General features: G+C 48.8%; 1 protein-coding gene across 6 annotated transcripts in view; it reads right to left on the bottom strand.

The window, feature by feature from the left end:
• MFSD2A (MFSD2 lysolipid transporter A, lysophospholipid) overlaps positions 1 to 3,897 on the bottom strand; it is a 41,665-nt gene extending 37,768 nt beyond the window's left edge. For 2 of the 6 annotated variants that reach the window (XM_066638486.1, XM_066638490.1), the window contains exon 1: positions 3,783 to 3,897. In XM_066638486.1, the coding sequence (XP_066494583.1) occupies positions 3,783 to 3,878 (96 nt within the window). In that variant the 5' untranslated portion in view covers positions 3,879 to 3,897. The remainder of the gene's footprint in view (positions 1 to 3,782) is intronic. The other 4 variants (XM_066638487.1, XM_066638491.1, XM_066638488.1 and 1 more) reach the window with 2 other exon arrangements.
• Positions 3,898 to 18,558: the final 14,661 nt, after the last annotated feature.

Here is an 18,558-nt window from a genome sequence, read left to right as displayed (position 1 = left end):
ATAAATGCAATAAAAAAATTATAGTTCAAGGTACAAACAAATGATACCCATGCACATGCATTCTTTGTCTCCCTTTGCATCCCGATAACATATGGTCTTTTAGAAAAGGGGTATTTGAAAAATTTTCCAAGCATCAAATGAACCACAGAGACTGAAGTGCAGTTTATTTGCACCTGATTTGCACAATACTGCAGGGGTACATATCTAGGCATATCAGTGAAGGGTTGCATGATCTGTGAACAGAACAACAAAGCTGTCCCTAATTCTAGAGCCACACAGATCCTTGCAGCTTTGCGCAGTCACCCAAGCCAGGAGTGCCACCACAAAAAAGTTTTCTATGATACACCCCACTATTCTTTCTCCTGCAAACACAACCAAGCTCTGGTTTCTTAGAGACCGTCCTCTCTTAATAAGAACCCACATTGGTATTTTTTGAAGAGCTTTTGACACAAGCACTTTATCTCAATAACCTTCCGAACAACCCTGCAGAGTAGGCCATTGTCATCCTTGGGTCAAAAAGGAAAGAAGGCTCAGCAGCAGAATAAGAAATGGGATTTGGGACAAAGGGGGGAACACTTCCTGGCTTGAACTTTTTACCAGCACACACAGCTCCAGCAGGAATTCAGTCTAAGCTCCACCTGACTCACCAAGTAGCCTCTAAAGCTAGAGTGTAACTTAGAAGGGTGAGATAAGAGAATGGCAATATGAAAACCCTCCCAAGGAAGAAAGAACAAATCGAGAAACCCAGCACCCGCCCCTTCTGTAAGAAGGGGGTGCAACATTTCCACTCCCGCCACAACCAGATGTGGCCAGCAAACCTGCTCATAATCAAATTTGCAAAGCGATACAGCTGCCAACCTTGAAATCCAGCTGCATTCTCAAAGAGAACAGCTGGGACAGCTTACCCAGAAACTGGAGAGGGAGGGAGGGGCAGAAAGGGACACGTAGTTCAATGGCACTGGTCAAACTACCCTAGCTGGTGTGTTGCACCCACACCCAGTGCCCACAGTGGCTGGGCACTCAACACAGCACAAGGATTCTTGTGAAACCCTAGTTTCTCTGGTTGCTGCAGGGAAGGAAGATGGGCCGGAAAGAAACATCAAGCCCAGCAGAGAGAGACCTCCCGTCTGCCAAAGAGCCACATTCATTTATTATGATGCTGTTATCTTAAATGTGCTATTGATTTTGCAAGATGCCTTGAGCTGACCCCAAAGCAGGAAAGGCCAGAATATAGATATATTAGTTAATTCATTATCCTCCTGGGGTCTATCTTGCTCACACCAACTTACAGCCCTTCTCCATAGCTCCAGTGGGATATTCCCCATGGCTTTTACAGTACAGCAAGGCCTCAGGAGAATTGAGCAGGCAAATCAGAGCTTCTCAGTCTTCCAAGCCAGGGTGGCCACCAATTCCCTGTAACAGGCTTGCCATGTCTGAGCCTCAGTTGTCCAGTCCACAGCATATGGGCAAGTCTGGTCTCCATGGCTGGGATGCCATAGAACAGATTTGATGCTGATCATTGCAGAGAGCTTAAGGAAGACAGCCACAAACCACGTTGTATTGGGGAAAGGGGCAATTGCGTCCCCCATATCTGTCCCATTTCAGGCCCCATGCACCTTCACCTTGGGAGCCCTTATGTTCCCCAGCAGCAGACACACACCAACTACTGCTTTAAAACAAATGAGTCAACTTGGTGTAAATTTAAATTGCTTCAAACAACTAAATGAATAAAATAGTTGGGCAAACCAAAGGCACATACCGCTTTTAAAGGGAGCACGTCTTTGACCTATGTTGATGGATAACATTACCAAGTAGGAAGTCACAACCCAATCTAGAAAAGGACTGCTTTTTCACTGTTTGAGTCTTGAATCCACCCATGAGCAGGACTTTAAGCCTTTCTGAGACCTCTACCCCACTGAAGAAGCTTTTCACACACACCCCTCTTCTTGTTTTGCCCTTAATCCACTAAAATCCAGTAACTGTATCTATGGTTAGCTTCCACAGCACACAGATAGGGTCTGCAAGATAAGGTTCAATTTTTATTCACCCACCCATTTTACAGACCAGGAAACAGAGTCTTAAAGTCAAAGTCACCTATTGGGGACTCCACCAGAAGAGACAATAGCCACCAGCTTGGATGACTTTAAAGGGGGATTGGCCACATTTACAGACAGCATCGCTGGGTCAAGACTTCTTGGGGCACCTTAGGAGTCAGCCCCATTGAACTCAATGGGACTTACTTCCAAGTAGACACACATATGATTGAGCTGCAACACATTGAGCCCACCACTCTCCTCTCCTGTCCCTCCCCCTCTTTTTACAAACAGGGGAGAAAAGTGGGCAGGCAGAAGTGGGTAACCCTGCCAAGTGGCTGCCTGAGGCAACTGCTCCAGCTAGCCCCATGGTCGGACCAGCCCTGGCCCAGGAGCTACCTGGCTACCTGCTACCACTGGATTCTGTGCCAGTCTGCCTGGGGGCAGCAGTTGCAAGTGATGCCATGGCAGGAGGGGGTTCTGCCTGGTGGCTCCCTAAATGATCTTCTTCCAAAGCCCCCCATCTCATCTTCCTGCCCCCCCCCCATTTTTTAAGCCAGGCTCTGGCCAGCTGCCCGGGCGCACAGAAAGGAGACTCGGCTCCTTTAAACAGGCGCCCTTGCGGAATGAATGAACTTGAGCGCGCTCCAAGCGCCCCGAGCCGTTACTACGGCGTAGACGGGCTGGATCAACCGGGCAGCCGAGTTGAATAGTGCCTACCTGGAGTAGGGCCAGGCGGGCGGGCAGCCATGGGGGGGGAAGGCAAGAGGACCCCCCTCCCCATGTCCCAGGCACGCCGCACTCATGATCGGTGGCGGCAGCAACGGGGCAAGAAGCCAACCTGGACAAAGAGGCGGTGGCGTAGCCAGAGGGGGCCAAAGCACTAAGTTTTGCAGGAAGCCTCACCGCAGCGTGCAAGGGGCCCCTCCCTCTTCGGAACCATTCCGGGCGGGGGGCATTCCATTCCCCCCCCCCGCCCTCACACGCGGCAGTGAGGCTCCCTGCAGAACTTAGTGCTTTGTCTCCCCTCTGGCTACACCACTGCAAAGAGGCGCCTCTCCACCCGAGTAGGCGGGCGAGGCGAAGCAGGCAGCCCGTCCTCCCCCCAAGCAGCCTTATAAAGGAAGGCGCCCTCGGCCTCCTCCCTCGGCTGGAATTCTGTTCTTCTGCCACATCACGTTTACACCGCCGCGGAGGAGCGGGCGGGGGGCCTCACAGCCTCCACCCCGCACGATCCCTCTACCCTTCCTCTTCTCCCCAAAGTTTGGCCCCCGTGCCCTACAGACCCACTTTTCCCCCAAGTTCTTCCCCCCCCCCAAGAAGAAGCCCACTTTAGGAAGGCAGAAGGTCTAGGCGGGAGTAAGGCGGCCATCCCATACACACTTAACCAGGAGTAGGTGCCACCGACTCTCATGGAGCTTACTTCTGAGTAGACATGGGCTAATGGCTCCCCAGGGAGTCGCGGAAACCATGGGGGAGGCCCCACCGGAATCCTTGTGACAAACCTACCACCCTACACAACCTATAGGATCGTAGCCCCCATGGGGAGCCGCGGCCAGTGGGCCCAGTAGGGTCAAGGGAGCCGCCAGTAGAAAAAGTTTGGGAACTGCTGGATTGGGCCCTAAGTAAGCCCCCTTGATCGCCTATCAGGAATGTCTCCCCTCCACCTTCCCCTCCCAGTAAGCCCCCTTGATCGTCTATCAGGAGTGGCTCCCCTCCCCACCACCTTCCCCCCCGGGGGGGCGGGACACTCACCTTGGGACGGATCAGTTCCTCTTGCTTCAAGATGCTCTGCTGCAGAAGCCCCGTAGCAGACACGCTCTCGGCTCCTTCCCCTTTCGCCATGGACCGCCAATAAATAACTCAATAAATAAATAAGTAGTAGTAGTAGTAATAATTAAGTGCGTTCTTTTTTGGTGATGACTTAGGGGGGGTGGGAAGAGGGGGAAGCCGCCTTTCCTTCTGGGCAGGGGTAGAAGACCCTCCTTCCCCACCACCAGCAGCCCGCGCGTAAAAACGCAGCCAGCACTTCCCCCTGAAAATGAATGAAGGGCCTGGGATCTGCTCCGCGGAGTGATTGGCTTGCATTCCACGCCCTGCCGCCCGGCCACGCCCCCCGGCGCCACACCTTCCGCGGCATTGGGACCCGGACTGGAGCGGGGCGTGGCCCCCTAGCTCTTCCCACCACCCCGAATGGCAGCGAGCCCCTCACGCGCCCCTGCCCAATCAGCGCCCGCTGCTCTGCAAACACCCCTCGCTTGCCCACCCGCTCCCCTGTCCTCACTCCCCAACTGGAGCTGCTTTGGCGTTGTGATTTGCCCGCTGGCGGGACTTAGGGCCCGATCCTGTCCAACTTTCCAGCACTGGTGCAGCCACAATGCAGCCCCAATGTAAGGGAACTAATGTCCCCCCTTACCTTGAGGAGACCTCTGTGACTGCGTTCCCTGCCCCCCCACAGGATGCAGCGCACGCCCCATTGGCACTGCTGCACTGGCACTGGAAAAATTGGATAGGATCGGGCCCTTAAAGGGGCTGCTGGATCCTTTCCTTGCAGCAAAAGGGCTGGCCACCTGACCAGATCCCTTCTGCAGTGCTTTCCAACCCCCCAACCCTGAATCACAACTGGAGGTGTGTCTCCTTGGTAGCTTTTATTATTTCTAGGCTGCAGCAGCATGCTGCACTTGGGAGGACGCTACAGGCTGACCTCTGAGTAGACCTGCATTAGCTTGCACTGGGAAAGAGTTAACTTTTCTCACTCATGTTGGTGAGAGCCAACATCACAAATCACTCACCTCATCAGTAGTGTAGCTAGAGGGGGGCCAAAGCACTAAGTTTTGCAGGGAGCCTCACCACAGCAAGAAAGGGCCCTTTGGAGCCATTGGGAGCATTCCAGGCGGGCTAGAATCCTACCCACACTTTCCAACCCCCCTAAACCTGAATCAGAAGTGTTTCTGCCCCTAAACTCCTCCTTGTTATTGTTTATTATTTCGAGGCTGCAGCGGCATGCACTTTTACTTGGGAGGATGCTGCAGGCTTACCTCTGAGTAGACATGGCTAGTATTGCACTGTGAAAGAGTTAACTCTTCTCACAAAGGAGCCAACATCACTCATGTTGGTAGAGGAGGACGGACACACACACACAGAGTCACCATCACAAATCACGCACTTCATCAGTGGCATAGCTAGAGGGGGGCAAAGCACTAGATTTTGAGGGATCCTCACTGCAGCGTGCTAAGGGCCCCTCCCCCTCCCCTTTGGAGCCATTCCAGGCAGTGGGAGCAAAAGGGAGGCGTAAGGCTATAATCCTATTCACACTTACCCGTGAGTAAGTCCCACCGACTATATAGTAAGACTTACATTTGAGTAGACATGCCTAGGATTAGGCTCTCAGCTTTTGTTTTGCTTCCACTAGAATGACTCCAAGGGAGCGGCCCCTTGCATGCTGCAATGAGGCTCTCCGCAAAACTTAGTGCTTTGACCCCCCCTCTAGCTATGCCACTGCACCTCATGTAGGTGAGTCGCTGTTCTGCAGGATAACTCCAAGGCACAGGGAGACTCTCCCCCCTTCCCAATATTTCCCACCATCTCATTTGCTCCCTCCCCCCCAGTTTTCAGGTGCAGGATATTGCGTTTTTCATGCAGCATTAACCCACAAGTAATGTGCTTGTCCACTCATTGGTTCTCTCCTTCACAAACTACTTTTCTACTCCAATATAATGCTTAAATAATATTTTGATGAAATAAACTCAAGAGTCCATCTCCTGGTTGTTTTTCACTGCACAGGCCAATGCATCCACCCCCCTGAAAGTGATTTTGCTGGAGTACTTTCTGCTGTTCTGGGTGAGGCTCCTTGCAAGAAGGCAGGCAAGCCCAAAGCAGTTCATGCAGTTCATAGGAGGAACAGGTAGCCTCCTATGAGGGCAGGGAGTGTTCTTGCCCATCAGGAGTGAATAAATGCTCCAACTGCATCTGACTGTAGAGATGTGGGTGCAGGTGTACCAGCAGAGACTAACTGGAAGGCCATAAGGCCAGAACAGTGAATGATGCAGAGAGGTTGATCTAAGAGCAGGACTTAGACCTCACAAGAGCCCTTCAGTTGTTAATGGCCTGATCCTATAGGTTTGTAGCACTGGCGCTGGAATCCAGCCCTGGTGGTAGGTGTCTTAAATTTGCTGTAAAGCACGTTTATGGCACCAGGAGAGGACGGAGTGCTGGTGCTGGGTCAGTGTCAGTCACACTGGGCCTCAGTGCCACGAAGGTAGGGTAGGGAGAGGATAGGGGAAGGCAGAACCAGGTGGGGGGGTAGGATGGGTGAGGGACTAGCCCAGAAGGGGGTTTGCTGCCTGATCCTATCCTCCATGTCGGGCTGAAAAACCCAACACAGAGCTTCTCCAGGCTGCACTGGCAGAATAGTCGGTGCAGATTTGAGTAGCCCCATTACGGGGCCTGCACCCTTACTTGAGGGAAGGGGACAAATGTCCCCTGAGCAGACCTCCGGTGACCTCTGCAAGGCCTCTGGATGCAGCAATAGCCCTTTTGCAACCACTTTACCCAGTGCCGTGGCAATGGTTAGGACTGGGCTGTTAATTCATTTATTCCTCATAGCACACCCACAATTCTCCCATGGCACCCTGGTGCAAGGAAAACTTATTTTGTTTCTGATTTCCTTTGGCTCCTAATGCAAGGAGAAGGACTGTGTGTCTCCAGAATCCCCTGCAATGCACAGTGGGCTCAGCAAGCAGTGAACTGAGCTTGGATGGGAGGACATCTGAACATATTCTTATGCATCCTTTTTTTCTTCTCCTTGCCAACTGAGAGGTGGGGAGAGCACTGGTGAGTCTCTTGTCCAAAGGTGCTCAAAGGCCCAGTGTCAGAGCCTGGAAGTCTGGGCTAGTCCTGCTACAGCCCGCCTGCAATAGGTGACATTTGTTTAAATGTGCAGACATGTTGCTGTGGACATGTCACAGAGACAACATTTTTCATCTAATAAGAACATCACTCTCTGAGCATCCTAAAATGGAAAGCAGCTGGAGGAGAGGATCTTGGAGGAAGTTCCATAGGACACTGGTAGAAAGATTTCTTTTCTTCTGTTAGGGTAGCTGCTCAGGTTATATCTGCACAGCCTGCCACTGTGTTATGGGTATACAACATGCATGTTTATTCTAAACATCTGTGAACGCCCTTTGTGCCACTAACAGCATCAGGTCTGCTTCAGACATTGCACACTGAAAGCACTTTCATGAAGAAAAACAAATGAATCCTGCAGGTGGATTGCTGTTTCTGGCAGGGCACAAGCCTGAGTAGACCTGGTTAGAAGTAAGTCCTATTTTGTTCACTGGGGCTTACTCTCAGGAAAGTGGTTAGGATTGCAGCTTCAGTTAGGTACACAGAGGGCTGGCCCAGGGTCTCCCAGCACCTGATGCGGTGTGCCAAATGCCTGCACTCCTCTTGCATAGTGTTCTTGATGCACCAAATGCTAACCAATGCTGGGATGGGATGGGAAAACTGATTTTTTGGCCTGTAGGGTGGAGGGAATGGATGGGCTGATAGATGGGGGGGGGGAGTAGAAACAATGCTGAAAGTTGACGAGTGTCTGATTTCCCCTTGTGGCTCCTGTGTCTGCCTGCAAATCTTCTCTGGATTGAGAGCAGATGAATTTATTCAATGGTACCTGTATTTGTTTGTAGGTTTTCATGGCCAGCAATAATCCAACAATTTAATATATCTTTATCCGGGTGAGAAGACCATGATTGTGTCAAAGAATTAGACAACAAGGAATTTTAACAACATGAGAAGACAATGGATTCTAATTCTTTGACACAACCATGGTCTTCTCACCCGAATAAAGATATATTAAATTGTTGGAGTAGCTGTATTCTTAATCTAAAGCAACCATTTTCAGCATTCTATCTCTCACAGCACACTGAGAAGGCGCTAACATTGTCAAGGCACACCATCAATTTTTTGACAATTGAAAAGTCACAGCGCACTGCCGGCCGGGCCTCACATCTCCCAATGACCCTACTAATATATGACACTCCCCCAAACACACCTGCAGACCATGCACAGCACACTAATGTCTGAAGAAATCCAGCACCCTAAACAAAAGGTATCTGAGCATCTGAATTCTTTGTGGGGGAGGGGGAGTTTTGTTCTGGAATAACCACGACAGCTGGATCTGTATGGAAGAATTCGGCAGAGAATTTCTGCAGAAGAGCATGACTCTGGGATATCTTTGGGCGTTAGTCCCCTGGACCCCGGGCATTGCATTCTATGCTCCTTGCACCTGTCGGTGCTTAGAGGGCAAATTCCTTCTAGCATTTGGTCACATCAACTCCTTTAAGTTGGCCCAGTTTCCCCTTGACGTCATTGTCCTCTAAATCTTGTGCTCTCTTCCTCAGCATTTGTTCCATCAGCTGACCAGGCCCTGCTTTTTCTAGGACTGAGCTAAATTTCTCTCTGAACAAAGAGCTGAGCAGAAAGAGAGATGCAAGAAGAACTTTGAAAGACAGGCTGGGAAAGCTTTTTTGACATAAATCTGGGTTTATCGTTTAGAGCAGCAGTTCCCAGAGTGTGGGTCGGGACCCACCAGTGGCTCGCAACCCCATTTTTGGTGGGTCGCAAAACGGACAAGCTGACAGGGAAAATGAATTGAGCCGTAGGGAAACTGAAACAGAGCCGCACATGTGCATTTACTTGTGAGTAGGTGAACATGCTTTGGTCCACTTTGAAGGCCATGTGGAGGAGAACGTAACACCACCATAATGGTGTTTAAAAAAGTGGGTCCCAGTGCTGAAAAGTTTGGGAACCACCGGCTTAGAGGTACAGAGGGCAAGAAAGGAAAAAGATGAGAAAAGAAAAAAGATCTAAAATAGAATTTTCCACACTGTGAAATTGTTCCGTCACTTCCTGGACATCCAACATCCAAGCATGACCACAGACATTGCCAGCAGGATGGTTCAAAGTCACATAAGCTGTGGGCAATTGTGGTAATTCAGGAACTAATAGAAAATTTACCAAGAAGCTGTTATATGTATCTAATGTTCTCAATGTGCATGCATCAAATACAGACTCTGAAATTTGTTTCCACAGATGGCTTGATGGAGTCCAGAGAGCAAGTTCATGCCATTTCGACATCCAGATTTTATCAGTTTTAGAGTGAATATGACGCGCAGTGAAAATATTAGAGTTAATATCAACACCCACAAAAGATGCCACCACCACCAACTAATCTTCAAGGGCCAATTCCCACAACCATTATTCCCACAGTCACTAAAAACCACACTAGTTGGCAACAGTAGAATTTGGGCAGGGCCGGCCCATCCATGAGGCCAACTGAAACAATTGCATCAGGTGGCAGATTGGTGGGGGTGCCTATCCCTGTGTGCCTACTTGCCTCCACTTCTCTCCTTCTCATTTCACTCCATGGATTAGAAAAGAAAGAGGGAGGACAGAAAGGGAGAGGCAATGTGGAGGGGCAGGGAGTGCTGAGCTAGAGCATTGGAGAGTGGGAAGAGCATACGAAATAACATTAACACATTATCTTGGCAAAGGCTCTCTCTCTCTCTCTCTCTCTCTCTCTCTCTCTCACTCACACATACACACACACCCCACTGCTTTCTGTGTCTCTTTAACAATGAAGAATCCAAACATACAGGAAATGCTCTCACCAAGCTCCAAATGGGGGGGGGGCGTCCCACTGTATCCTATTCCTCCATCAACTCCCCACCCCCTCTCATCAGGGTTATAGAAATGGGGAAGAACAGCCCCCCCCCCCAGTCAACATTCAGAGGGGTACTACCCTTTGGCACTGCAGATGTTAACAGCCACAGGGAAATGACCCCCAGGCCTGGAACACCCAAGTATCCTGAGGCATACAGGTGTGTCATGCTGATGCGGGTCTGTTCAGTCTCTCCTGCAAAAGATGACTCCAAGCAGAGGAGAAGGAGGGACTGAATGGTGATCTCAGTGTGATCTGACATCTGCCATTGAGGTCAGGCTCCTTGGCACCTTCTCAGGCTAGAATACAAGGGCTTTGGCTTGCACCTCCGGTAAGCTGCCAACCCAATATCTGTGGAGGAATCCAGAAACCCTCCAGGCTCCTCCAGTTAGCTTCCAGAGCGCTTGCTTTTTTGCACTCAGTTGTGAGGAAATTGTGCCCTCCCAGTCTCTTCTGAACAAACCTGAATCTTTTGACAATCTGGATTAAGTGAGTTAAAATCCAGATGTGTCCGTCAAGAGGATCAATTTAGTCCTGGCCCAGAGAATGGCACTGAGCCAACTAGGAGACCTGATTGTGTTCTTAATCTGAAGGCAAAGACCTTCAAAATGTAACCTTCTCAGGAGTAGGTCCAAGGTAAGGGAACAAATATTCCCTTACCTTGAGGAGACCTCCATGACTGGCATCTTGCCTAGATGCCTTTAAGAGAGGATTGGACACATTTCTGGAGGAAAAGTCCATCACGGGTTATGTGCAAGCTCCTGGTTTTAGAGGTAGACTACCTCAGGTAGCCAAATGCAGGGGTGGGCACCAGGACGAAGGTTGCTCCTGGTTTTAGAGGTAGACTACCTCAGAGTGCCAAATGCAGGGGTGGGCACCAGGACGAAGGTTGCGTCTTGCTGACTTTTGTGCTCCTGTAGCATTTGATGGGCCACTGTGAGAAACAGGAAGCTAGACTAGATGGGCCTTTGGCCTGATCCAGCAGGGCTCTTCTGATGTTCTTATGACTGCCACCCAACTGCAGGATGCATCCCATACCCCACTGCCACAGCTATGTCAGTGCTGGAAAGTTGGTTAGGATCTGGGACTGAGTAACAAATCAGGACTTCCCTGGCTTGGCCGTAAACTTACTGTTCCCACACAGCATCAGCTGCAATATGAGGGTGAGAATCATGACTGACCTAGCAGGTGCTTGTAAGGGCTACATCCAGGTAATGCATGTGAAAAGTAATATATAAATGTTAAATGTGATGGAGACATTTTTGCTTGGTGACAGTCAGTCAGGAGCCCCACTGGGGGTGAGGGATTTCCATTTCTTTGTCTAGTCACTCCTTTTGTGAAAGGGCCCAGAAACGGTGTGGTCACTTACCAGGAATGGTTGCACCAGGCCACCATCTCTAGTGTTGCCAAGGGAGGAACAGTTGTGCCTTTGTCTGCTCGTCTGTACAGTGGCATCTGCAACCCTCCTCCCCCAGCATTCCCAGGCCAACGGCATTTTCAAGCACGTGTGTAATATCTCAGCTGATGGAGACGACGTGGAGAGGACAGTCTTCTGCTGACACAGAAAACCTATCTTTGTTTAGAAGTGCTGCCCAAACCTTGTTTCATGCTTGCTGGCTGGTGGCTTTGGTTTTACAGAGGTGAATCTGATTGATTTCTATCATCTGAAGGACAAAACCTGAGACAGAACAAACATTTTGGTCAGGTCAAGGTTGGCTGGAAACTTCCAGGCATCTGAGGCAGTGGGCCAATCAACAGTGCCTCTCCTCCTCCAATTCCCAGTATTCAAAAAGGAAGAGGGGAACAGAGCAGAAGGAGAAACGTGGAGAAGAGAGTGATAGTCTCTAGAGCAGGGGTGCTCACACTTTTTTGGCTTGAGAGCTACTTTGAAACCCAGCAAGGCCCGGAGATCTACCAGAGTTTTTTTTACAATGTTCGCGCCATCACAACATATAACATTTATGTGTATAATGTATGTTGGTGTACCTTGAGCCCCAGTGAGTATAACAGGACTTACTCCTGAGTAGACATGCCTAGGATTAGGCTGTGAGGCTGCAATCCTAGCCACACTTACCTGGGAGTAAGCCAAATTGAGTACAATGGGCCTTACTCCCGGCGTTTCCTCCCAGAGGCACCTGAAGGGGGGAGTCGGCACTCCGCGATCTACTCATTTTGCCTCGCGATCTACCTATTGAGCACCCCTGCTCTAGAGTGTCTCTGATGCTCCAGCCCACCACTTTGCTTCCCTCCGCATTTTCTCCTCCACTCCCTGCTTCCTTTTCAAATAGAGGGTGAGAAGGAAAGGCGGATTGGTGGAGGCAAGAGACAGAAGCAGCTGCCCCCACCAACCCTCTGTCCCTCCATCTGTATGGATGGGCTGGCACTGAATCCGTCCTGCCTTGTGACCTGCTTTGCTTTGATCTATTAGGATCAGCTCTTTCAAAGTGATGATTTGATTCCCCAGCCCACTCTCCCACACTTCCTCTCTGCTCCCTCTCTTCCTTTTCAAAACCAGTTGAAAGGTTGGAGGAGGAATGGCAGAGCCAGTAGTTAGAGCACTGCTTAGTCATGGGGTGCTTCGCATTTGATGTGCGGTCTCTGGTGCTGGGAGGTCTTAGGCCCATTATTTATTTATTTTATTTATTTATACAGGTATTTATATACTGCCTTTCTTGGTCGTCAGATTTCTCCTCGGACTTTAATCCAAGACGGTTTACATAGGCAGGCAGTTCTAAAACCCCCCCCCCCAAATAGGGATTTTTACAATTGAATAGTTCTAAACTTTCTTAGAACTCCTAATTCCTGCTGGATTCCTTCCCGGTCTGGTCTCTCTCTGGCCCTTCGCCTCCCACGCTCCACTTGACGGCAGCTCCTCTCTGCCACCGAGGGTCAGCTCATCAGTATATCAGCGTGTCCTCAGTTCTCGGGTACTTCTGGTTGTACTTCCATTATGCTCTCATTGAGAAGGTGGAGTGCCCAGTCACTGGTAGCCATGAGCCACCATGGGACTTTCAATGCTTGTTTATTATTTATTTATCACATCATACCATATCACTCTTCCTCCAAGGATCTGAGGTTGGTAAACATGGATCCTTCTCTCTTTTTGCCCTCACAACAACCCTGTGGTGTTGGTGAGGGTGAGAGAGAGAGAGAGAGAGAGAGAGAGAGAGAGAGAGAGAGAGTGACTGGCCCAAGGTCACCCAGGAAGCTTCAGGGCTGAATGGGGATTTGAACCTGGATCTTCCAGGTTTAAGTTCAAGCAACATAACCTCCAGTCCGCACTCAGGGTGCATCCTGAGCGACCAGCAAAGTCAAGAGAAAATCTTTCTCACGATGTATGACTGTAGTACTGTTATAATATGTCTTAGCTAACTATCTTGGGTTGTTCCCCCCCCCCATGGGCAGGTCTGCCCTCTAGCACATTCCTACAAACCTCAAACTTAACCTGCTCCACAGCATTTACCCGTCCAACATTACTCACAGGTGAATTTCATGGGTCCTGTAGTACCTGAGCTGATTCCTGACAGAATGAGCAAAGCTGGAAGCCAGGGTTGGCTTTAAGCCAATTAAACCAATTGCGCCCAGTTGGGCTCCACACCTAAGGGGGCTCCCACGCGAGGGTAGTCTCCTCTAGTCTTGTCAAATACACACAACAACACATTGTAACAGACACTTAACACGACACTGCAGGTTTTATTAAGAACATCAATGTTTTAATTTTCTTCTGAATTCTTAAAAAGTCACTAGCATTTATATAAATGTTTATATTTTGAAATTTTGTTACTGTGCTTAAATGACATGTGTTAATTAATTATAGAACAGTGTACAATTTTACTTCTCTGAAAAAAGACACATATGTAACGATTTACCCATTTTACAGACCTTGGCTGTGAACCTGGGGACCTACAAAAAATGTTTCCAATTGAGCTCTGCAGCTCCTAAATGTCCCACAGCTCCTTCTGCCCTGCTGGCAGCTGTCATCATCAGAGATTGTGTTGTGTGTTGAAGGACCTCCTGTTGCCTTCCTGGAGCTGGAGGCAGGTCTTCAGACCCTGAACCACGCTGTCTTAACCTCTGGTCTCCTCAGGCCGCTTGCAGGAGGTCCAAAGGTTCTGGCACGTGAAACCTCAGGGCAGAGGTGGAAGCAAAAGCCCAGGTTGGCTGTTATCCATCACAAAGTGTCAAGGGAAGATTGCAACAGCCCTTGCTAAGATTAGCCAGAAAGATGATAAGTGAAACGCAGGTGCACAATGGAGCGTAATGGCAAGACATCATATCACTCACCCCCCTGAAACCCATTGGGGCATTGGAACTGCTGATAAATTAGCTCATCTCCCAGATGTTTGGCAAACGATAGTCCATTTATATTTAAATAGCTGCACAAATGCACCCCAATCTCTTGGAATATTGACCCATGGCGAGAGGTGTTTGTTTTTGTTAAAAATACAAAACACCAAATTTTGTGTTTAAAACACCCGAATAAAAAAACCAAAATACCAAATTTTGGTGTTTAAGGGCCCAGTCCTATTCAACTTTCTAGCACTGGTGCAGCCATGCCAATGGGGCATGCCCTGCATCCTGTGGTGGTGGGGAAATCATGGAGACCTTCTCAAAGTAAGGGAATATTCCCTTATCACAGGGCTGCATTGCAGCTGCATCCATGCTGGAAGGTTGGATAGGATTTGGCCCTAAGACATTTTCCAGAAATTAAAAGAGATTACTTTTCTAGTTAGGAATAATACTGCAGCTGCAGCTGCTGACACTATATCCCCTACCTACTACACTTTTAAAGTGTTTAAAATTAAAATTAATAAAAAATAAATGAGAACTTGAAATAAAAGTACATAACACTGCTTTCTGCCTTTTTTATTTTTATTTTTCAAATAATGAAATTTTCCGGGGTGGGGGGGGAAACAATTTTCAAACACCCCTACCCATGGTTTGCGGGCAGGGGCTATTGCAAGTTTGCTCAAGATGTGTGGTTTTTTAAAATAATTGTTACAAGGTTTTGTGTTTCAGAGAGATCTGATTCCAGAGCTGATTCTGCTACAGTGGAATTTTCAGTGGAATTTTACAGTGGAATTCCAGTAAGTGGAATTTTCTTTTTTTGGGGGGTGGGGGGGTACATTATGATCTGTGGTTGATTGAAACTGTGGGTATGAGACCCAGTGATACAGCAGGCCCACTGAATATGAACTTAAAGCTTCTGATTTAGTGTACCCTGCCTAAAATGATCTCCCCATGATCTTCTGCAACATTCAGAAGTGTAGCTAGAGGGGGGTGCAAAACACTAAGTTTTGCAGGAAGCCTCACCGCACTGTGCAAGTGGCCCCTCCCTCTCCCCTTTGGAGCCATACTCCTCTGTTTTGCTCTAGCAGGCTGGAATGGCTCCAAAGAGAGGGGCCGCTTGCACAGGGAGGTGAGGCTTCCTGCAAAATTTAGTGCTTTGTACCCCCTCTAGCTATGCTACTAGTAACGTTGCTTCTGAATTCCCCAGCATTAAGGCATTTCCATTGCTTTACATACTTTATTCTGTAATTTAAGCTATTTCACACCATTTTATTCATGTTTTATTGGTCAGAGAGTAGGGCAAGGACCAGGGCAGGCTCAAGACCTCCTACTATCAGGGGCAGTCCAGAAATGCCACCAATACCCCTGACCTGCTGGTACACAAACTTCCTCTCTTCCACACACTCCCATGATTTAAACAAAAAAAAAGAGGGGAACAGAGCTGAAGAAGATAGATGGAGAGGAGAGTGTCAGGCTAGAACAGCGATTTTCAATCTTTTTCATCTCATGGGCACACTGAGAAGGCATCAAAATTGTCAAGGCACAGCATTATTATTTTTTTTTATTATTTTACAATTGACAAGGCATTCTGCCCTGCTTGGGGGGGGGTCTGACATTCCCCAAAGGCCTGACTAATATATGACCCTAACCGTAACCCTAGTATATGATCTTCCCCCGAACTCCCATGGCACACCTGCGGGCCGTTCACGGCACACCAATGTGCCATGGCACAGCGGTTTAAAACTGCTGGGCTGGAGTGCCAAAGACCTGGGGAAAGAAGGGAGGTGACTCAGAAAAACGGAGGAACAGGCCCGGGAGACCACACAGATGGACAGAATGATGTGGGAGGTGATCAAGCCCCACTCTTGACTTTCAGAAGGTCCACTCATGCTGACATTCTCCTAGGCAACACTGAGGGCTAGAAACTTCTTTTTCCAAGGACAAGGAAATGAGGTGCTCTTAAGGACTCTGCAAGTTCCCATAGCTCACACTGGGGCCCTGCTTTGCATTTCCCTGTTTCAGACTAGTAGCCTGAGCCCTTGTGACTGCTGATTTTAGATCAGGATGGGGTTTGTTGCCCCCCTCTGCCTGCAGCTCTTGACCTCTTGATCTGTCTTTCCAGCCTGTCCTTTCTCTCACTTTCCCACCCTGTCTCAAGCATCTCCTTCTCCCCTCTATGCATTCTCTCTTCCAACCATATTCCCGAAGCCCCTTTCGCTCCTTTGATCTCTTGTTCTTTCCAGGTTCCTGTCTGCCTTTTCCAAGTCTCTACTTTTTTTCCTTTCCTTCTTTAGGAAGGGTCCTGAAACTCGAGATTTCTGGCTGATGATGTCAGGAGACTACCAACCCTTGAAAATGAGGTGGGGGATCTGATGCTGAAGCAAAGGGGTGGCTCCCAAGAACATAAGAACAGCCCCCTGGATCAGGCCAAAGACTCCTCTAGTCCAGCTTCCTGTATCTCACAGTGGCCCACCAAATGTCCCAGGGAGTACACAAGACAACAAGAGACCTGCATGCTGGTGCCCTCCCTTGCACCTGGCATTCTGACATAAAACATTTCTAAAATCAGGAGGTTGCACATACACATCATGGCTTGTAACCTGTGATGAATTTTTCCTCCAGAAATTTGTCCAATCCCCTTTTGAAGGCATCTAGGCCCAATGCCAACACCACATCCTGTGGCAAGGAGTTCCACAGACCAACTACAGTTCTGAGACCAACTAGAGTTCTTGGGTGGATCCCAAAAGAGCCCAAACAAGGCCTGAGATTAACCTTTGCTGCCCATCCACCTGTGAAAAAAGCCAAAAACCATGGTCAGTAAGAATGAAGAACATGGTCAGTAAGTTGCGCAACTTCCTAGGATAGGGGTGACAAACATAAGGCCCGTGGGTTGGATTTAGCTCCTGGAAGCTCTTTACCTAGTCCATGTTATTGGGTTGTCCCAGCACTGCTCTTTCAGCAGCACCATGCCTGCCAAGGCATCACTGAGCTGAGTGGCCTGAGTGATAATTGGGCTCCCTCATATCTTGAAAATATTATCGAGATTTGCACATTTTCTCTTCTGTCATTTGCAGAATTTCTGTGTGAGAACAAAGTGTTTATTTCATGCCATCATCTGCTCATTGATGTCACTTCTGGCCCACAGCAGGTATCATGAAGGCTAACTTTGGTCCACTATATGAAACAAATTTGACACCCTTGCTCTAGGAGGGAACACTGAACCAATGACAGCTGTAGGCTTTGTCCCAGAGTATGACAACTTCCTCCCCCCAGCTCTAAGACTACACTCTTACACACACTTTCCTGGGAATAAACCCATTGGATGCAATGTCCCATTGTCTGCATAGACATACCTAGTGAAATATGTTTCTGCTTTCCCCATTTTCCCATCACCTGCTTGTGCATTCATCCCTTCTTTTCCCCAGTGGTGGAAACAGAAAAAGATTGGCAAAGGTTGCCAGCTGACCTGCTCTTCTTTAAGAGACTTTGATGTGCAAAATCAACAAATGAAACATTTCAAGTCACAGAAATAAGCATTATCACCTGCTCCTGTCTACACATCAAGCTACTGTAAAAAGTGTGGTGACAGAGAGTAGCTGAAAAGTTGGCAACTCTACTCTTGTGTGTGTGTGTGTGTGTGTGTGTGTGTGTGTGTGTGTCTTCACTCCAGTACTGAGGAGCTTCCATGCTGCTTCTCACTGTCCTTAATTTGGAGAGGGGGAAGGTTCAGAGAACTTTCTCAGATGTGCTGCTTGGTCAGTTTGGTTCCAGGCAGCTCACCTTGCCCCTTAACTCCTTACAGGAAGCCAGGTACTACTGTATAAATAAGGAGCACAAAGATGGCTGTCATCTGGTCAGTTGGCGATCTTCAGTAGAAGAACTGGCCTGCAGTTGAACCTGGAGCTGAGTGTGTAACTTGGGAGGATTTCAAACAAGGTATTGATGAATGACAACAGATGAATGGATAACTCATCAGACAATCCTGCAAGCAGTGCCTATGTGAGGAAGCTCTCATGAAGTCAGTTTTGGCCTTGCAAAAGCCCCACTGCCTGCGGCAATCAGGACTCACCATTTCCTGGCTCAGCCTAAAAAGTTTTCCATTGAAAGCTCCCCAATTGCAAAACCGAGGTGGGGCAGGAGAACTGGAGTGGAAATAAGAATGTGGGTGAACATCTCTCTCATATGAGCCTGCCTGGAACCTGTGCTCAAGAGCTGCCTCTGGGTGCATCATGGCCTACAGAATGTGCTGCTGTCTATGAGGCTGAGATGCTGCTGGCTACAACTACCCAGTGGCCAAGACTGCCTTTCTGCCTCTACCACTTCTCCCCTTCCTCCTCTCCCACACCTGCACTTACAAGGCACAGAATAGAATTACATTTCAGCCTGGAAAAGAGTCAGTGAGCCAGTGCCATAACTAGTCATCTTTGTGGCTGGGGAGGGGATGAACTCTCAATTTTACTGTACTTTATGTCCCGTCCCCCTAACCTGGCCTCCTATGGCTCTTTAAAGTTGTTG

Source organism: Tiliqua scincoides, chromosome 10 (genome assembly GCF_035046505.1).
Source record: "Tiliqua scincoides isolate rTilSci1 chromosome 10, rTilSci1.hap2, whole genome shotgun sequence".
NCBI classification, from domain to species: Eukaryota; Metazoa; Chordata; class Lepidosauria; order Squamata; family Scincidae; genus Tiliqua; species Tiliqua scincoides.
This window is presented reverse-complemented; position numbering and strand designations above follow the sequence as displayed.